At 35.2% G+C, this 22723-nt stretch overlaps 1 protein-coding gene across 3 annotated transcripts in view; it reads left to right on the forward strand.

Annotated features, from left to right (window-relative positions):
• Nucleotides 1-22723, forward strand: part of GABRB2 (gamma-aminobutyric acid type A receptor beta2 subunit) — a 249410-nt gene that overhangs the window by 178934 nt on the left and 47753 nt on the right. For all 3 annotated transcript variants that reach the window (XM_021707620.1, XM_021707621.1, XM_008048217.2), the window contains exon 6: nt 21074-21211. In XM_021707620.1, the coding sequence (XP_021563295.1) occupies nt 21074-21211 (138 nt within the window). The remainder of the gene's footprint in view (nt 1-21073; nt 21212-22723) is intronic.

The raw sequence follows: 22723 nt of genomic DNA on the forward strand, positions 1-22723 counted from the left end.
GAAAATGACATAGGCGAGACAAAATAGCAAGTATTTCAAAGATCACCTTTTTGAATTTTGAATTCATATTTTTTTCTAGTACATCTTTGTAGCTTGGACTAATTGTACTAAGATGTGCTTGGATGGGCTAGATGAGTTACGGTTTTTGTTTTATTTTTTCCATCTTTCAATGTAAAAAAAAAAAGACAGTCACACATAATGGTGCCCTAGATTTTCATCACTAAAGCATCAAAATAAAAAGTTGCCACCCACAGATTTCCCAGGAGGCAAAGCTGTTCCCATGCAATTTTATGTTCTGGTCAAGGTTTTTTAGATACAAAGAAAAAGTGCACTCTAGCTCAAGTAAAGAACAGTGACTGATCTCACTTTAAATTCATGACCACAAACTTCAACTAAGCCTTTAATACTGCTGTAAAATCATATTATACCTGCCTGGTCCATTCATTCTCACTCTCTCTTAAACAGCTCCTTCATACCCTCTCTCCTCTCCTCTCTCTTTCCCTTTTCAACACCTCCTCCCTCATTCTCACTCTCAGCTAATGACCTTGCTTCCTACCAGGCTTAGAAAACTGAGTCATCATAAGATAACTTAGAATACTCCCACCACTAGATCTATGTGCCTACCAGCATCCACACCCACACTCTGCCTGGTCCCTGCTGTCATCATACCTCCATCTAAATATAATCACTTCATCTTGTTTTCTTAGTGGGCTGGCGCCAGCCATTTTCCCTCTCTTTCCTACATTATCAATTTTTATTTATTTGTTGACAATAATACAAACATGTTGTTATTCTAAAAGTTTCCTTTTACCCAAGAAGCACTGCTAGCTACCACACTACTTCTTTGTCCCTTTTATAGCAAAATTGATTTCATTACCTAGGCTCCATTTTATCATATACTATCTCAGTGTGTCTTTCCCCTTCACTATGACGCAAAAACTCTGTTTGTCATGATTACCAATGACCTCCACATTGTTACCTCAAATGGATACTGCAGACCTAATCTTCTTACATGACCTGTTTTAGCAGAACGATTGGACATCTCCCTCTGCCCAAATGTATTCTTAGTGAGGGCGGGTGTATTTAATCTGTTTTGAGGTTTTTTGGTTTTTTTTTTTTTTTTTTTTTTTTTTTTTTGCCTGGGGTTTTCTTTTTATTTTTACCAATGTGCTATAAGTGCCAGGAGCAGTGCCTGGCACATAGTAGGCACTCAACAAATATTTAGTAAAAACACAACAGACAATCTCAGAAACATCCCAGGAAAAGATGTATAAGATTATTCGGGAAAATCCAGGATTCCAAGCATGTCCAAGATTTTGGGGGAACGGGGAACTAAAGCAGTCTTCACCAGCCCTAGTCCCCCTCTATCTGTGTGTCTCTCTCTGCCTCGCTGATTTCCCCAGGAGCCCCATGTACATTTTTTATGGCAGCTGCACTTCATTGTTCCATCTCTACATATCATTTCCTCTACTTTCTCATAGTCTGTTGTGGTCTCTTTGTCCATATCCTCTTCTCCCTTTCCAAATGATGACCTTTTCATATTACACCGATGAATAAACTGACTCACTCTCCAAATATTTTGAATTCACTTTCTTAACAAAAGAATATGATTGATTCAGCCTAAAGCAGACATCCACCTCAGTGTAATCATTCATGGCAGGGATAGGGACGAAGGCATAGTCCAGATGTTCAGCAGGGGCTGTGGAGAGGAGCAGATACCAATGGGGTTGGCTCCCGACAGGCAGAGAAACCTAAATTTATCCACTACAACCATCCTCTTTAAAATGCCTTATTTGTAGCTTCAGTTACAAAGAGAGAGAAGCCAGGTTTAGATCCTATAGGGTCTTGTGGATCATATTGCTACTTTAAAAAGACATTAAATTATTCTTGTTTTATATATCCTGTACGTTTTCAAATGAGGTGTCCGGTTAGTGTATTCAAGTGGTTATTTGCTTAACTTTGGGTAAGTTTGCAAATATAAAAAGCTAGAAAAATATCAATCTATCTTTGCCTTCACCTGACCCTATTTGTGGGTATTTACTTGCTCTAAATTCTGTTTTTAAATTTAATTTACTTCATCCTTGCTCTTTTTGGTTTTTTTTTTGTTTTTTGTATCAGGGTCTCACCCTGTCACTCAGGCTGGAGTGCAGTGGCAGCCTCCTGGCTCACCACAGCCTTGACCTTCTGGGCTCAGGTGATCCTTCTGCCTCAGTCTCCCAAGTAACTGGGACTACAAGAACACACTACCACGTCTGGCTAATATTCTGATATTTTTGTAGCGATGAAGTCTCGCTATGTGGTCTAGGCTGATCTTAGCTCCTGGACTTAAGCGATCCTCCTGTCTCTGCCTCCCAAAGTGTGGCTATTACAAGCATGAGCCACGGCACCCAGCCCCTTGGTAATTTTATTAGTTAAAATCACATATCCACCACTGTGCCTTGTAATATTGGAGAAACTTGAGGTTGACAGCAGAATAAGGAATGAGAACTAAAGTTGGTGTGACAAAAATTAATAAAGGTTCATTGTTAATTAAGATTTTTTGTGATATAAAAAGACACTTGACAAAAGTATCATCACCCCTTTTCCATAGAAGGGAAACTGAAAGAACCTATTCCTTTGTAACCCAAATACTAAATAAGGCTTCGAACAGTCTTGAACTTATTACAAACTGGCAAAGCGTCCATCTAAATGAAGAGATATCAGGATAGCTCCTTATCTGTGTACTGGTATATGTTTGATGTGATGCAAGTTCAATGTTTTTGTTTTAAGTCAGTTATTAATAGAATAGATTTTAAACGGTGTACCTACTGAAGATGTTTTTGCTCTATTTTGAATATGTGGCAGATGATGAGTCCAGTTTTATCTATTGCATAAATGTTAATCAACAGAGCCTATGCATTTATTTTTGAAAATGTATGGAGCTCTTACTGTGTACCAGGCAAAGGGTTGATGTTTTATATACCACAGTGAACAACACAGACACATTTCTGCCCTATAGAAGCTTATATTCTTGCTCAGGAAGACAGACAATGGAATATACAAACAGAGCATATTGTTCCTGAGTGATCAACTATAAAGAAAATTAAACAAGGTGATATTGTAGAAAGCTGTTATTGTTGGGAACCTGGATAACAGCTTGGCATAAGATTGGGAAGTCAGGCTTCATGAGGAATTCACTGAAGCTAACACTGAAATGAAGAACAGGAGACATCTATATAGAGAACAGTATGAAGGAAATACAAGAACTAGAAACAAAAATGAACTCTGGTGTCTTAAGAAAAAAGAGAAGACCAGTATAATTTGGCTAAAAGAGCATGGGGAAATGTAGTCATAGATGACCTCAAAGAGGTAGGCAGGAACAAAGTCAGATCATGTAAGGAGATTTATTTTATCTATACAATAAAATGTGAAGCCCTTTGAAGATTTTGAACATGACATGATGAGAGTTATGCCTTTAAAACTCACTTCCTCCTGTAGACTGTAGGAAAATAGAAATAGAAACAGGGAGACCAGTTAGGCAGCTATACCAGTTTTTCAGGCACAAGACGTTGTAGGCATGGTCTGTGTTATGAGTAGGGGGAAAGCCCACAGAAGTTGTCAGAATTTTATTTTGGACATGTGGAAGAGTCACATTTGCATAGCAATATGCCATTAATTCTCTTACATATAGATTCCAATATTATACAGCCCCATAGGCTTAGGATATCTATCCCATGTCTAAGAATATATAAATATGTGTGTGTACTAGAACATTCTTGAATTTTTAAAGGAATTTTTCAACCTCCAGACAAGAGTTTCTCTCTGTGCATAGAAGAGTGGCCCATTTTATCAGAATCATGTAGTACATTTTATTAAATATAAAGCCTCCTAGATCTTACTTCAGGTCTAAACAATTAGACCCTCTGAGGGTTGCACCTGGGAATAGGCATGTTTAATAGGTCATGGAGGGTGATTTGTCGTCCTGGTCAAATTTGAGGACAGTGGAGAGGTGAATCATTTTTTAAGTGCCACTACTGTTTTAAATACCAATTTACAGGGCCGGGCTCGGTGGCTCAGCCTTTAGTCCCGCGCCTTGGGAGGCTGAGGTGAGTGGATTGCCTGAGTTCGAGACACACCTGGGCAACGTGGTGAGACCTCATTTCCACAATAAATCAAAAAAATTAGCCGGGCGTGGTGGCGCGCGCCTATAGTTCCAGCTACTTGGGAGGCTGAGGCGGAAGGATCGCCGGAGCCCAGCAGTCGAGGTTGCGGTGCCCAGGAGCGGCCACTGCACTCCTGTCTGGGCAACAGAGTGAGACTCCAACTCAAAAAATAAAAATTAAAAATAAAAATAAAAAATTAGCCGGGCGTGGTAGTGCGCGCCTGTAGTTCTGGTTACTTGGAAGGCTAAGGCGGAAGGATCGCCTTGGCCCAGCAGGTCGAAGCTGCAGTGGCCGGGAGCATGCCACTGCACTCCAGTCTAGGCAACAGAGTAAGGCTCTAACTCAATAAATAAATAAATAAATAAAAAACCAATTTACTGGGTTGGTAATATTAGTTCTTTATTTTTTTCTCTCTCATCATAGAAATCATTTATATGTAAAACCATAGTTCTAAAAAGATAATGCGGTTTGAAAAAAACTGCTCCTTGAATTTGAAAATCAATTGAGTTTTCTCCAGTCAGAAAATTGCACTATTATCTGCAACTGCACAATTCTTAGGTACTAAAGAAATTTAAGTTTTAGTACTTCAGAGTTTTTGTTTTGCTTTATTAATTCTTTGTAGCTAGTTTGCTTTATTGTTAGATACTGAAGACTATCCAAGGTCTATATAGAAAAAACTAGTATAAAAAATCAATTTCAATTTGTAGGGTCAGCAGATAGGCACTATGTACATTAGATTTATTTACTACCAAATCAGAAGTATTGCCTTAATTATTTTTAGACATTTAGGCAACTTCTCCTAGAAAAGCTGAGTTGCAGATATTCAAAGTACAAGTGCTGGAGCTGCAATTCAGGACAACAACAAACGCTTACAGGCCTCACCTTCTTGACAATTACAAGTTTGCTTTCGGTATTATCGGTTAGAAGACTAGACTAATTACCTTTAGATTAAGATAAGAGCAAAGTTTCTGTGTCTGTCAATAACCAATAGTGGAAGGAAGGAGGTTTTGCATTTCCTGCCGGATCCATTTTACCCAATTTGGAAAGGTGGTGGCCAAGATGACCATCAGATCTCTTTGTAAGGAAATGTACTACTGTGCTTCTTAGGATGTAAACCCATGGATATGGGTGACAGGTTTATCCAAAGTGTACATTTTTGACTAAAATAATACCATTCTTTCTGGTGTTAACATTCGAATTTCAATTATTTTAGCTAGAGGAGCACACTCTCGAGTTCACCACTGTCCTCAGGACTTCTTACTGCCTAACACATTCTCCAATTTATTTGGCCATTGAATTATTTGAGAATCTCAGTCCTTGCTTGACTACCAGAGGTTTTTTACACAGGTGCTGGTGGTATGAGACGAATAACCATTAAATCACTTCTTCATTTGATACTCTGTCCAGCCCTCCAAGAGGAGGAATATGACTTTATTATATATTAAAGAATGTACTTAGCATTAACTGACAATGAGAATTAAGTAATTTACCAAATTCTGAATCACACAGTAAGCACTTAGTAGCTTATGCATAGCCAATGAACAGCTGTTTTCTAATTTGAATTGAACCTAAACATTGCGTTGAAAGCTTAACTGTTAAACTATGCAAAATTAAAAATAAAACCTTTGCTTTAGCCATAAGTATAAGTAATCAGATAATAACAGCCAGTAATCATTGAGAGTATGCTAATTTTTTTGCAACCATATTCTGTAGTTTTAGAATAATATGGTGAATTTAGGTGCATTACTGACTCTTTTAGAGTAGTTAGTTTGGCAACTTAGTAAAAGTTGGGAGAATTTTAATGGAAGTCCACCTAACTCTAAACACTGTGTTTGTTCTACTAGACCATGTGGCAATATCCTAAATAGTGGGTTTATTCGTTTTTATCAATAAATTTTTAGTTGAAAATAAAGACTGTAGATATTTATTATGTGCAGCACAATGTCTTTAAATATGTACACATTGTCGAATGAGTAAATTGAGCCAATTAACACACACATTACTTCACATACTAAATTTTTGTTATGAGAGTACCTAAAATCTACTCTTGCCAATGTTGAAGAATACAATGTATAGTTATTAGCTCTAGTCTGAATGTTGTACACTGGAGCTCTTGAACTTATTCCTTCTATCTAATTGGAACTTTATATCCTTTAACTACCATCTCCCCATGCCTACCCTTGGCAGCATCTGATAATCACCATTCTACTTTGTATTTCCATGAGTTCCACTTTTTTAGAGTTTGCATATAAGTGCAATCATGCAGTATTTGTCTTTTCCTGTCTTATTTCACTTAACATCATGTCCCTCAGGTTCATTCATCTCACCACAAATGATGGGATTTTCTTTATTTCAATGCTCAAATAGCATATATATTTAACAGTTTCTTTACCCACCTATGTGTTGATAGACACTAGAAACATAAAGTTGATTTCGTATCTTGGCTATTTTGAAGGATGCTGCAATGGACAGGAAAGTGCAAATATCTTTTTGACATAATTGAATTTGCTTTTAACATATACCAGTAGTGCTGCTGGGTCATATGTATGGTATCTCTATTTTGAAATTTTTGAGAAATCTTCATACTGTTTTCCATAATGGCTGTACTAATTTACATTCACACCAACAATGTTCAAGGTCCTCTCTTCTCCTCATTTTTACCAACACTTTTTTGGGGGTCTTATTTAAAATAGCCCTTCTAACAGCTCTAAGGTAGTATATTATTTTGATTTTAATTTGCATTTCTCTGATTTTTAGCGATGTTAGCATTTTTTACTAGACCTATTGTTTATTTGTATGTCTTTTGAGAAATGTGTATTTGGAACCCTTGTGAAGTTTTAATTTGGTCATTTGTTTTCTTGCTATTGGGTAGTTTTAGTTATTTATATATTTTGGATATTAATTATTTATCAGATATATGGTTTGCAAATTTAGTCTTTTGTTCTGTGGATTATTTCTTCTGCTTTTTGATTATTTCTTTTCCTGTGTAGAAGCTTTTAATTTGGTGTAATCCAATTTGTCTATTTTTATTTTTTTGTGTGCTTTGTGAGTCATATTCAAATAAAGTAATTATCCAGATCAATGTCATTGGTGCTTTTTCCCTTAGATTTGTTTGTTTGTTTGCTTTTTGTTTTGTTGTTGTTTGCTTGTTTTTCTAGTAGTTTTATAGTATTAGGTCTTACATTTAAATCTTTAATCTATTTTGAATTGATTTTGTTGTAGATGGTGTAAGGTATGCGTCTAATTTTATTGTTTTTTGCATGTGGATATCCAATTGTTCCAACAGCATTTATTGAAGAGACTATCTTTTCCCCATTGTGTATTCTTAGCACTTTGTTGAAAATCAAGTGACAGTACTTCTGGGTTCTATATTTTGTTTCATTGGTCTGTGTCCAGTACCATACTGTTTTGATTATTATAGCTTTGTAGTCTATTTTGAAGTTAGATTGTGTAAAAGTCTCCAGACTTGTTCTTTTTTACTCAAAATTGCTTTAGCTATTCAGGGTCTTTTTGTGATTTCTTATGAAATTTGGGATTTTTTAAAAATTTCTGTGAAGAATGTCATTGGAATTTTGATAAGAAGCACACTGAATCTGTAGATAAGCTTTGGATCATGTGTATTTTTAACAATTTTAATTTTTACAGTTCATGAAATAGGCTATCTTTTCATTTCTCTGTATTATCTTTATTTTTATCAATGTTTTATAGTTTTCAGTGAACAGGTCTTTTGTCTCCATGGTTCAATTTATTCTTAAGTGTTTTTTTTCCAGCTATTATGAATGACATTGTCTTCTTTATTTCTATTTTGTATCATTTGCTGATATTGCATAGGAACTTTACTAGTTTTTCTGTGTTAATTTTGTATCCTGTATCTTTGCTGAGTTTTTAGATTATACCTAACAGTTTTAGTGGGGTTTTTAGAATTTTCTCCATGCATGATTATGTCATCTGCAAACGGGTACAATTTAACTTCATCCCTTTCCATTTGGATGCCTTTTATCTCTTTCTCTTGCCTAATTTCTCTGATGAGGACTTCCAGTATTATGTTGAATATAAATTTTAATAGTGGACATCCTTACCTTGTTCTTGAGCTTACAAAAAAAGCTTTCAGCTTTTCACTGTTGACTATAATGTTAACTATGGTTATGTTGTAAATGGCTTTTATTGTGTTGAGGCACATTCCCTTATGCCTAATTTTTAAAGAATTTTATCATGAAAATATTTGTTATTTATTTATTTATGGCTAACAAATTATTCTAAAGAGTAACAGCTTAAAAGAGTAGGCATTTTATTATTTCATAGTTTCTGAACATCAGGAATACAGAGTAACTTAACTAAGTGATTCCAACTCCGGGCTTTTTATGAAGTTGTGGTCAAGCTGTTTTCTGGTACTGAAGTCTCAAATGGACAAGGATCTGCTTTCAAGCTCATTTACAGGGCTATGGCCAGCCTCATTTCCTGGTGGGATGTTGGATTGAGAACCTCCATTCTTTTGACTGTCGATTGGAGGCCTCCCTCAGTTCCCACCATGTGAGTTTCTCTATGGGGCACTTATCGACATGGAAAAGCAAGGAATCTAAAAGACAGGTAAAGGATGCAAGCACATACAAGACAGAAGCATTCGTCTTTTTTATAACCTAATCTCAGAAGTGATATCCCATCACTTCTGGTATATTGTATTTGGTAGAAGTTGATAAGTCCAGCCCACTCTCCAGCAGGGGAGGGAAATGAAGCTCTACCATCTGAGGACTATTGAAGGATCTTGTACATATATTTAAAATTACTACAGCATGCTAATTTTCTATCCAACTTAACCACAAAGATTCAAGGTCAATGCACCTAATATCTTGATTATTATTTAATTTTCAATATTTTACATGTCCTTCATTTTATCTTTGATGTCAAAGTTTTTTTTAATTGTTTAAGAAATGACTTTTCCTCAAGCCAGGAATACGATCAATAGTTTAGAAAAAAAACTTCTAAAGATTTTTATAAACATTGATCAAGTCTTTATTCATTACATGGGTTATGGGCTGTTTTCTACATAGCTTTTTTTTTTTTTCTCATGAGATGTAAATATTTTATTTCATGTTAGAACTCCCAGATGTTAACTCCTGGGCCTGCACCAGTGAAGTCACTTTCAAGATCTTTTTTATGTGAATTAATTTGCATAGGCATTTAGGGGCCACACCAAGAGAATTGGCAGTTCACTTTTTCAAACATATATACCTTCCAGAAAGTTAATACTTTGATATGAATGGTCAATAGTTTCAAAACAATGCATTCTTTTTTTTAATATACAAATTTCACTTCATCAAAGGAGAACCCAATGAATTACATTAAATTTTAAATTGTTCTAATATATATATTTTTTTAATTTAGTCTAAGTCACAAAAATGATCTTTATATCCCTAGGTTTTTTTTCTTTTTTCTTTTTGAGTTGGAGTCCCACTCTGTCGCCCAGGCTGGAATGCAGTGGCATACTCACAGTCACCCCAGCATCGACCCACTGGGCTCAGGCGATCCTTCCACCTCAGCCTTCCAAGTAGCTGAAAACACAGGCGCACGCTACCACACCCAACTATTTTTTTTTTTTTTTTGTAGAGATGAGGTCTTGCCAAGTTGTCCGGGCTGATCTTGAACCCGTGGGCTCAGGCAAGCCACTAGCCTCAGCCTACCAAAGTGCCGGGATCACAGGCTGAGCCACCCAGCCTGGCTTTATCCTTAGCTTTTTAAAAGGAATTTTTTTTGTTTGTTTCTACTTTAAAGGAAAATAAGTTAGCTAGTTTCTGTTAGTTCTTTGTAATCAAAATGTTAATGAATTGTTGATAGTTTTACCTAAATCACAGATTTTCAGATTGCAGATACTTTAAAACACTGATTCTCAAAGCATGGTCTAGAACTCCTGGGGGGGTTTTAGACCCTTTCAGGATATCCTAGAGGTTACGCTCCCTTCCTAACTATACTATTGCTTTCTTTCTTTCATAATGTACAGTCATGTTTTCCAGATGATACATGGTACAAGTTATTGCAACCACTGAATGCAGAATCAAATAGGATAATCCAACCATCTTCTATTGTTATTAACATTAAGATTTACAGAAATTTTTAAAAATACACTCTTCTCTGTAATTTTTTGTTTTAAAAATATAGTTATTCCTCATAAAAATATCACTTATATTGTTATGCAATAGGAATATTATTGTTGGTTTCAATTAATTAATGATAAATACCTTTAAATGTATTTCATAAATTCTAAATATCAAGAGCTATAACCTACATAAACAAAAGTTTTTTTGTTGTCCTCAAAACTTTTTCACTACAAAAGATATCTGAGACCAAAAATTTGAGGATTGCTGTTTTAGAACATCAGCTTTATTTTTTAGATGTAGAAAGTGAGTTCTATAAAGAGTATATGATTTGCCTAAAATTCTACAGCTCAGATATAGCAGGACTGGGACAGGAAACTAGATAGGTCTTTTGATTTATGTTATGTCCTGTACCTTAGCATATAATAGTCATAAAACTAGTTGGAGATACTCTGAAGCAATGACCAGCTGTGATTATGAATGTTATTCTGGAAGTAAAGATGCATTTACCACCTGATAGAGGAGTGGGAAGTTTTGTTTTCTGTTTTCTACAGACCCCAGTCTTCTTCATTATCTTTTGCTACTTATCAATCTAACTCAAAACCTACTAGATTAAAACAAAAACAATGTATTTTTCAGAAGGCTACAAGTCATCTGGGGATTCTACCTACCTAAACCAGGCTCAACTGATTTTAGCTGGGCTCATGCTTGCATCTGTGGTCCTCACACAGGTAGGTCAGGGACTGGCTGACTGGCTACCATGATGAAGGTCACTGGGCCATATGTCCTTTGTTGTCCAGCAAGCCTCTCCAAGGCCTATTTACGTGGTGGCAGCAGAATTCCCAAGGAGTAAGAAGCCTCCTGGAGTCTAAACTCAAGACTGACCCAACAATACTGCTTTGATTAAAGCAAGTAGCAAGAGCAGTTCAGATTCAAGGTGTGAGGGAATATTTTACCCTGAATAAGTGAAGTTGCAAAGTTCCATTACAAAGGGGAGTGGGCACAATGAAGGAGTCCTTGCAGAAATATTTTTGTAATTTTACAGAATAATTCAAAATGTGACTGAATAATCGTATAAAGTAGTAAATACAGTCACTGTAGGATTGGATTTTCTTGTTCAAGAGGATTGAGTTCAATTTTTGTTTCTGGCATTTGGACAAGTCACTTAACCTCTTTGAATTGCGAGTTTCTCATCTGTAAAATGAGAAAAATAGTTTCTCCATCAAAGAGTTCAATGGAGGATTAGCTGAGGTAATGTTCGCAAAGCACCTGGCTTCACGTAGGAAATGCTGTAGAAATATTAGCTAGTGGCCATTTTAAAAAGCTCGGGCTCTAGAGCAGTTCAGTGAAGTCTTCCTGACTCCCTCAGACAAAATTTCAATGCCTCATTTAACCAGGGAGCATTATTCCGTTTGGGCTATAGGTTCAACTCCCTCTGGAAACTATTGTGGCAGGTATATGTCTGCATGAATAGCGGGTCTGCCATTCACTTTCAAGACCTCCCTTCTGCTGTTTTTTTTTTTTTTTTTAATTTTTTAATTTTTTTTTTAGTGAGAAAGCAGGGTTTATTGAGAGAACAGAAAAGCTCTCACAGTGGGAGGTGACCCGAATGGGTTGCCCCCTTCAGCCATTTATATAATAATTTTTTCCAAACACAAGTCCAGTCTATCTCAGTAAATATTTACTACACATCTGATACTTGCCTCCTTTCCACTCCAAGTCGTGGCTACAAATATATAGTGGAGTAAAAAGTTTAGATTCCTTACCAGATAAATTAAATGCATTGAGTGCTAATAGAGGGTATTACGCAAACACAGATAGTGGCTTGTCTCTGAAGTGTAGACACAGCATGAAATTGTTTTCTTATTAGTCAAGATGCAAGCTAACAGTCCATATCACAGATCAGCAACTCTTTTAGGCAAAAATTTCTCTGCAAGAACATTCTGCCTGCCATCACTTAAATAATCAAGTCCTCGGCTGACCCCCAATCCCAGTGAAGGTACACAAAAGAATGGGTTAAGATAGAGAGGCCCACACCAATTTTTACATCAATCAACTAGGCCTTTACTTCCTCTGTCATCCCCAGTAGAAAGCAGATGGGTTGGTGTAACAGTTGATGGCATTTTATTGCTCAGCTGTGCGTATTTCCTTGACCATTCAGTTGACCTTGTTAATGTAAACATCTTCCATTATCACTCTTGAGTTAACAAATTCTTATTTGTGACTATATCCACTCTCACCAGGGAGCATTATTCCATTTGAGCTGTAGAAATTTGCTCCCTCTGGACACTATTGTGGCAGATTGGTTTCCAAAATCTATCAGCCCAGAGTAAATCCTTATCAGAGGGCAATGGCCACTCAAAGAATACTTCTGTTCAGCTTCAGAATGACAATATGTATTTTAAAATGGCAACATCAGGAAGTTTTCTTCAGCACAGCAGCCTTTGCTCCAACTTGTTGGCTCCCTTTTATGAAATAAGACCAACAGCATTGCCTTTCTTTTGATGACTCTGAGGCTGGTGCATGGGAATGCCACATCCCAAGCCCTAATGATGCTTAGACTTGTACTCCTACCACCTTGCAATTCAGTAAATGGGATTTGCTTAGCACTACAGTCTCAGAGGAGGATATGATGAGCCACAAGAAATGGAATTAACTTGTTAATAGTTTAATTCCATCAAACCTGTGTAAATGCTTCCTAGAGTTAAGACCTGTATCAAGAAGAGCTACAGAAAAGGACAAGAACACGATTCTTCACCTTCCAGAAGGATAGTCTAGTGGCTAAAGCCAACACATCCTAAAGTTCTCTAATGCAAAACTGAATGTGAGAAGTATAGTCTTAGAGATTCAACTAGAATGCTATAAAAAACTTCAGGGGAAGAGAGAAGAATCGCATCTAAAGGAAAATAAGACAGTGGCTTGGAAAAGACAGATTTTGAAATGCATCCTTAAAAAGATACATTCAATGGAAGAGGGAAAAATATTTCAAGTAACTGAAACAACTTGAACCAGCTCCTGGAGATGAAAGGATTACTGAAGATTACTGAAGAGTATGAACAGATGAGAGATCTAAATGAGAAAGAACTATAATAGAAAATGAGGAAGCAGGTAGAAGTCACATCATGGAGTTTTGAATGCCTGAAGAATTTGCATTGAATTCTGGACCACCTGGGAAGGTCATCTCATCAAAGAGTTTTCAGTATATTTTTTGTAAGGATCGAAATATCATAATCAACCTGTTTTTAAACAAAATAATAAGAGTGGCATATGTAGCAAAATTGGAGGAAGGGTGAAAGACTAAAAGGTTGCTGACTTGTCTTTTGAAGAGTATAAATAAAAGATGCAGACGTCTAATGCCAGAGTGCAGTATTCTTAGTGCTAATGAGGGTAAATATTTAAATAAAACTGACATGAATACAGATAAGCAGGAAAATGTTGGAATTAGCCCCATTCTCCCTATTTTCTGCTAGCATTGCTTATTAGGGATAGACTATTAAAGGAAACCCGGCTCCTGGATATAGACAGCATCATAACTTCTTCTCTTGTACCTCTTAAAGAGAGGTAGGGCTAGAAAAAGATATTTTAATTTTGGAGCTTATAAAATATTTGTTTAGAATAAACTTTTTTCATCCCTGGATCAGGCTAGACCCAAGATTTTTCTTGCCTAATTTTCATGGCATGGCAGATGATTTTCACTCGGTAATATTTCCTTGTCCTTCTTGTACGAGGGGCGATCCATAGATAAACAGCATCTGTATCACCTGGAAGTTAATTAGAACTACAAAATCTGAGGCTTCACCTACTAATTCAGAATCTTCATTTTAACAAAATTTTCAGGTAATTTTGTGCACATCAAGTTTGAGAGTATTGACCTACTCTTTATGCCAATGGTTTGCTGACTTTTTCATATTACTTCAGGACTTTTAGGGCCCATGTACGTGGGCAAATTAGGGTTGGGTGAAGAGGAAGAATCCTGATAACCGTAACTCACTTCAGTTCTCTGTAAAGACAGTTCTCCTGTAAAGACAGTTGGCCTTGTTACATTAACAGAGCCAACTGAATGGTCAAGGAAACACGCACAGCTGAGCAATAAAATGCCATCAACTGTTACACCAACCCATCTGCTTTCTACTGGGGATGACAGAGGAAGTAAAGGCCTAGTTGATTGATGTAAAAATTGGTGTGGTCCTCTTTATCTTAACCAATTCTTTTGTGTACCTTCTCTGTAAAGACAGGACCCCGTAAAAAGGTTAAAACAGTGTCTGGAAGACTGGGTTCTATAATTGGTAGCTGCTATTATTTTTGTTACTGTTTTTGTTTATTACTATTTTTAATTGTTTAATTTTATCTAGACCGGTAGATTAATTGCTTGATCTTGATAAACATCAGGAAAAAATTAAGAAGCACATCATGGAACTAAACTTATAGAAACGGTTCACGGATCACCTTGCTTCCTTACAGAGAAAACAAATACAGACTTTTACATTGAAATCCAAATGGAGATACAGTCTTTAAAACCTGCAATCTTACATTTTGCTTGATTATTATAGATTTCCTATTCTCTTACATCACAAGATTTGAATTTTAAAAATGGTAATTACACAAAAAATAGGTCATCTTTGGTGTAGGATGAGCGCTGGGCATGACTTACTTGATGGTGTCCTTACTAATAGCATTTGGTAATCAAGTCTGACCTACCCTATGCCGATTATTTTGAGCTTCTTGAGATCTGTAAATGATTTGATGGCAGAAAATTTGTGTCTAGCAGTCCATCTAAAGAGCAGAGTGACGAATAAGATGCAATTAAGAAGTGAGAACAATCACTCAGAGTATCTTTGGAACATTTTCATTGTTGAATCTAAAGAGTTGTGGCTGAAAAGCGTGTGTCTCTCTGCCTCCTGAAAAATCCCAGTGACTTTAATTGGCATTAACTGTGCTTAGTACTTACTGTACCTTTGCAGAGCATACAGGCCTCTGCATGGAGTGAAGTCCATTATAATTGTGGACTGATAGACTTCTAAATGTGGGCAATCAACATTAGTCATGAGAAAAATACTTGTCTTCTGGCTGGCTGGACAGTCAATCGTGCTGCTTCCCTGAATGTCTGTCTGCATTACTCCATTTAAAGGCAATCCTATCTCCATGTTATAGCAGATTTTTTTTTTTCCTCTCCTGGAAACGTTTTTGGAGGAAAGTACTGTTTAATCCACTAAAGAAAAAAAAACGTAAGATATGATTCTGAAGGACTGTGGGCCTTCTCAAGTACGTACCTGGTGTTTGTGGGGACATGACTAAAGATCACTGTGTATGTCTTCCCTAAAATGTGTTAATAATTGGAGTGCAATATTTTATGGAATGCTTATACCTGGGTGGATGTTTTTTATAAGCTAGTAAATTTATATGGGCATTACAGGGTTGAGTAAAATTAAACAGAATTTTTTTGTTGCAGAATTTTCTAAACACTATTGTGTTAAATGTTTTGTGACTCTATAAGAGAGAGTAAAGATATGCAGTTAGTCCAAAATATACTGACCGTGGAACACTTTTCTATGAAGCAAATTACAAGATTTGTGTTTCTCAGAGAAGAAATCAGGTTTTACTAATAGCTACTTATAGACTAACAATAATAACCATACAATTGTAAATACTACTGGAGGATACATGCTTTTTTTTTACAGTAAGGTATTTAATTCAGAAAGTTTAAGAAATGTTGTGATATACATATAAAGGGTAGAAAATTTGAGATAAGATGGTTCTTAAAAAATTGAAACCTTTCATGACTAGTGTGATTTCACTAACATTGACCAATAATTCTCATTCATTGCCAATTGGCTATGTATGATAAATGAGAATTAGCAAGTTAAAGCAACTGCTATATGATGATTGTTATATTGGCTACAGTGGGAGGTATAAAATAGATAATTATCCTAGAACATTTCCCAATTCAATTGAGGAACAAAATTTAAATACGTAGTGTAAGAACAAGTCACTTTAATGTTTCACTAGAAAAAAATCAATGGTGGCATTGATAAGTCACCTCTTCTAAATGTTCTCATTGGTCCCGCTGTTTAATATCTTGGTACAGGTTCATATTCTTTGCTGAGTAAATCATTCTAAAATGAAATATTTGCTTGCTAGATAACAAAAAGACATGTAGACTGACAGTAAAGACAGAAAAAACCTTTTAAAATGCCATGTTAGGTAAAGATAATGTCACAATTGTGAGAACATGTTTAGTTATTATATGAGTGTTTTAAAAGTCACATTTCTACTCCTTAGATCTTATATTGTATATTTTTACCAATATTTGAAAGAGAGCATATTTATCATTTATATTTTATGTAGACTTATAAATTTACATATTTGTGCTTCCTGATCAGAGACTTGTAACATTTCATATAGCTTTATTCCTTCGGTGAATGCCAGTGAATTTGTATTTTGGGTTTATTTATAGGCTATCTGAATTCACTATGTGGGTTATGTTTTTGATGATAACGATACAAAATAATTTAATGACTCAGTTTCTGGAATCCCATAAATAATAAAATATAAAAGTTGAGTTTAATTTACCATACATTAAAGAAGGGCTTTGTGCATTTCCTCCTCATATCTTTTGAAAGAAATCGAATTATTTTTTACTCATTATGAAAGCTGTATAAGTCAGGTCATATAGATTTGCATATGTTTCTTTTAGTTTTTAATCACTTTGAAAGACTGCTAAATATTCCTGCAAAGAAGATTCAAAGAAAAGAAGAAAACTAGGTCTGCTTTAAGCTAATCCTACTCCGTATATTGAGGCAGCTTTTGAACATGACCACCCCAGCACTGTCATGGGTTTTTGATCTTTCATCTTTAGAAACCGGTGATGCAAGAACATGCATTTGCTTTCCATTTGCAACGTTCTATACTTGGTTAGCCTAAAATGAAGTCAAGAAGATTTAGGTTTTTGAGACTAGCAGTAGCCAGGAAATACATACGGTACAAGATGCTGCTCTGTTGTGCTGGATCCTAAAAATTAGACATCAAAATAACCTTCAAATATTTTATTATCAATTTCCAGACATTTTGTAGAGTTCTGTAAATGTGATTAAACAGCTAAATTTCTCATTGTACAAATTGTATGTGTTCATTTAATAGCAAAAAATGGTACGCAACTAAATGTGTTTTTTATTTATGTTTAATACTTATTTTTTAAAGTATCAATTAAAATATTTGATATTATCTGCCAGGTACCATTCAAAGCATTTTACAATGTGTTTTTTTTTCTTTTTTTTTTCTGCATGACAACTCTGTGAAGTACCTATTATTATTATCATCATCATCATCATCATCCCAATTTACAAATGGGAAAATAGAGGGCAAAGAGAGGTGAAGTAACTTAGGAAGAACTATTACATAGGGAGAAATATATAGTGGAGAACCTTTAGGTAATTCCTAAGGACTTTTTTCTGGGGTGTCTTTCTTATTCACTCAGAATAATGTTTCTTTTGTGCCAACTGTGTGCCAGGGACCATGTTAGGAGAAAGAGATATAGGTGCAAACCCAATGTATGCCATTGCAATAGATAAACATCTTGATAAAGCATCTGTATAAATAGCCAACAGCCTAAACTCACATATGCATTTAATAATTATTTTATTAATGCAATAATATTAATTGAGTACCTGTTCTCTACTAAGTATTGTCTAGCAACAGTGTCAGATATCTAGCATTTTGACAAAATAAGTCTGTAGTTCTTGGTAGTGTTTCTGCCTGTGGAATGGCTAAGACACAGCTCTTAAACAACCTTGTTGAAATGCCACAGATATTCCCATTCCTCTTCCCACAGATAGCTTCTGTTATAAAATTGATTGTGATGAACAAAAGAAGGCAAATACTGAGGAAGGTAAGGAGGAAAGAAAGTTGGAGGACCAGAAATACTCTTCATTAGTTTAAACTTAATATTTTATAAGAAATAGTGAGTGTTGACTTTTTTTCTCATTCTCTTCTTTTGAAGATTGCTGACTTTGTACAAAAATGGGCATTTGCTTTCTTGAAACATGTTACATATTTTATATTTCTTAGCAGTTAGGATGAGGATGCAGTGGAAAAATGATGTCTTTGGAGTTAGTTACAGAGATATGGCATCAATTCTTTATTCAATAACTTACCAGATGTGTGATTTTTAGCAAGTTATGTAATCTTTCTGGGTCTTAGTTTTCTCAATCATGGAATGATGATAAAAATAATTACCTTTCAGTATGGGTGCTCAATATTTAAAATAAAGTATATAAATAGTGCTTACCTATAAAATAATTGTTGTGAAGATGAAATGAGATAATGAAACTGGTGTTTAATGGAGTTCCTAGTAAAATGAATGGCTAAATTCAATATATAACTGTGCTGATTTAATTGCTATCATCTTCTTCTTCATCTGCTAGACAAACGCTTCTCAATTTTTTCATTTTATCTGAAATGTTTATTTTTAAAAATCAGATCCTCAAGCCAATCCCTGATAAGCTAAATAAGAATCTTTAATGGTTTCCTGGACACATTAAATAATGAAACCCAGTGTCCTTGGTTATGAGGCTTTAATTATCTTTAAGAGGATGGTGTCTGGCCAGCAAAGTACCTACCATATATTGTTGACTGATTCAATAAAGGACAGTTACCAGTTATAATAAGCTGCATATTGTTATCTGGGAAAAATCAAGAAGAATCTTGGTTAGTAGTAACACTTTATGGGAAACGATTACTTTCTTGCTTTATAAATACTTTTTTCGTATTTATATGCTACAGATATGATTTTACAATGCATTTCCAAATACCTGGCTTAATTTCTGGAATCATTGCCCTTTTTTGTTATTTTAAACTGATTTATGAGAAGTGAGATTATTATTGATTCTGAACTATTTTGTAACTGAAAGATCTGTATAAAGAATCAGTGAGAGCCTGGCTTACATTTGAAATTGTGATCTGGCACTAAGTGTTTTTGTTATTGTATTAAGGAAGTTGAAACTACAAAGAAGGTAGTTATCTTTTGGGATAGGCACTTCACTTCTCATTAAGTACAGAATATTAACGGGAAGTAAGGAGCCCTTTTCCGAGCATTTGTTTACTGTGCAGTTCCCTTAACACTTTGAATGTGCTTTAAAATCATGAGCCTGAAATTTATTTTTAAATAAACGTTTTCTATGAAAAACTGCACTTTAGCAAAGCAATTGGCTCTAGATTAGATCATACTAATAAAATAGTGGTGCATAATCAACTAAAATTCTAATTTTGGTTTCAATATATGATGTTTATGGTATTTATAAGTAACCAAGCATTTTAGCAATCATTAGCTATTATACAAAAGTCTATAGTTGTGCTACCAGAAATTCAAATGCTCAATAACTCTTCCAAAAGTACTTTAATTCTGCATCAGATAAAGGTGACTGCTTTTATGAATAAACAAAACTGCAGGCTTCCAGAAAAGTTAAGTCATGACCTGAGCTGTGGTATGGTTTACATGTGATAGTTCCCAAATTAAGGGTTTCTTAGGTCTTTAAGAAAATAATTTATTTCCACCTTGTTTTAGAGATTGAACTCCCTCTCCCTAGAGGAAAGAGAGGTGGTTTATTGAAAATCATCTGAAGTTAGGAGTTAAAGGATTGGTATTCTAGTCATCCCTGTCACACTAACTAGTCACACACATGTCAAAAGGCAAAGAATTTAAGCTGTCTTTTTAACTTGTTTGTTGCTTTTGAAATTAGGGGAGCAATATCCATCCTACCTACCTCTGACACACAAAAATTTAGCTATCCAGATACAAAAGTTATTCGAAGAGATACATGTGATATCTCTTCATATGTAATGTATACAGATGTATGTTTTTTATTTGGGAAATTTTGGGGAGTAGACAAGTTTGTAAACTATTAGTAGTTTTCACTGGATTTCATGGCATGCTTCCCAGCATAGCACTGTTTACAATCTATATCTGCTGATTCATTACAGTTAAATGTTTGCTTTCTAGTAGAATTATATGTGTGCTTATTTGTTACAATTCTACTCTGCCCTATGGTTCAAAAATATAATTGTAACAGAGAGCATGTCTTTATTACTATCCCCAACAACTGTGCACTGATGAGCTTAGTAGGTGTTTAATAAATCGTTGTTGAATAAATGGAAATATGCCTCCTAAATGAACTGTGTATGTACAATATACAATATAAATTTATACCTACTCCTCAAAGCTATTGGAGTTAATGTTGCTTTGAGTTCTGTTGCAAAAGTTTTCATCAAAACTAGATATGTTACAAAATCAAACTTGGAAATAATGTAGGTGAAGAAAATGATTATTCACATCTTTGAAATCACTTCTCTTCTGATTTAAAGCCCAGATATATTGTAATTTAAATATTTTATATTGGGAGAGAGTTTAATAGCACTTAGCACTAAATTGACAAGTTGAATGATTTTTTTCTTTTATCTTCTCTTAGGGTAAAATCTAGGGTTATAATCCTATGTGATAATGTTTGATGAAATAAGATTCATAATCAAATAAACCTGAGTTTAAGTTTCCTGACTATGCCACGTCTTAATTGCAAGAAATGTATGTTGTTAATTTCTGTAATCTTGTGTTGTCTCATTTAGGTCTAATTATACTTCCCTAATGAGATTGTTGTGAGGATAAAATGTCGTAATAGATTTCAAATGCTTAATATGGTACCTACCCCAAAACAACCTTTAGCTATAGCTTTATATTATTTATATAGTTCACCTTCTAAACATGTATTTTTTCTGTTTTGTCTGTTTTCTGTCCTGTGCATTTGTGTGTGTGTGTGTGTGTGTGTGTGTGTGTGTGTGTGTTTCCTTTTACAGATGGATATACAACCGATGACATTGAGTTTTACTGGCGTGGAGATGATAATGCAGTAACAGGAGTAACAAAGATTGAACTTCCACAGTTCTCTATCGTAGATTATAAACTTATCACCAAGAAGGTCGTGTTTTCCACAGGTTTGTATCAGGGAAGAGGGTTAAGGGAAAATAATTTTTATCGTATTTTGTTAAAAGTGTTCACTTATTTCAGGGTTGTGTCCCAGAGGAAGGCAGTGACTCTAGAAGACTTAAATCTGCCGAAAATTCTGTTTTATGTTAAGCCTGTTTCTTCACTTAGAATCCATACAATTATCTTACAGAAGACACCTTCAGCAAAGCTAAAAGTGTCCTCTCTATGCTTCTCATTTTCTGGAGAAAGGACTAATTTTTAGAGACAGAATACAGACAGTGAAATGAAGATCTGGGTTAGAGATGCACTCCACAGAATAGATCATAGTTCTCTGAAACATACCAGGGAGAGCCAAGCGGCAGTTCAGGCAAAGCCGACCACAGTGAAATTCTCCAAAGACAGTAGGAGGATTTCATGTTTTCCTCAAAGGGTAGTCATTTATTTTCATAGTTTTACCTGCTGTGTGAGCTGAAAACTGTTTCAAATGTTAAGATTATCTTGATGCCTTCTCCATCTTTACCTTTTCACTTCTGAGATTTTGGACTGTCAGACTTGATTTCATTGGGACAATTTTTTTACTTTTTTTTTTTTTGGAACAGAAAAGCCCAGGAAGGGAATAATTTGCTAGACAGACACTTAAGGAAAAAAAATACTAGACCCACAGGAAAAACCCTTCTCTCTGTTCTTATTGAAATGAATTCTGCAGTCACAGAAATAGCTAATACTGCAATTGCCTTTCTGCTAAGCATTTGGATACTTGATGTGCCCACAAACCACTTCGAGAAAAAGCTGGTGACTTGGTAAAAATACAAAGTCGACTTTAGCTTTAAAACAACAAACAGCAGAAACTTTTCCGGTATTTTATATCCTCGAAGTCCCTAAAAATATCTATAGAAATGATTCCTACTTAAAATATTCTTACTTTCGTAGTAAGACACCTGGCTTAGCCCAAGAAGACTAGAGAAGTCTTTCTTTCAAACAATGGGGATATTGTCCCTCTGGCCATTTATCATTGTGAATTTCTCATATTCTAAGACTATGCTCTGTTATTTATATTGTTTAAAGAATAATTCCCCAGATCACCACAGCCAAAAGACTCAGATTTAGGAAACTGATGCTTTAGTTGTATCCCCCAAAAATACTGCTTAAAAACAATGATTTTTCACCTTTTGATGGATCAGAGATCTTCTTAGAATTCTGATGGAAGCAATGAAACTATTTAAAAAGAAAAGAATGCATACACATGAAAACTTACACAAACTTGCATTCCATGAAGCTTCATCGTTGATCAAAGACTTAAAATGCATCCTGGGGCTTGTGAAGATATTTCTTTTATTATGAGAGCATGCAACCTCATTCTTATATAAGACAACACTTACATGATGAACTTCTGAAAACAATTGAGTCAATGAACAAAGGGGCTGTCCCAAATTGTCTTGTCATCACAATTGCAGAGAGTGCTTATCTTTGATACAACATATGAGGCTGAGCAGGAACTTTTAACTACTGCTGAGTGCAGA

This window comes from Carlito syrichta, unplaced genomic scaffold, assembly GCF_000164805.1.
Source record: "Carlito syrichta isolate Samal-C Ts95f unplaced genomic scaffold, Tarsius_syrichta-2.0.1 Scaffold121490, whole genome shotgun sequence".
NCBI lineage: Eukaryota > Metazoa > Chordata > Mammalia > Primates > Tarsiidae > Carlito > Carlito syrichta.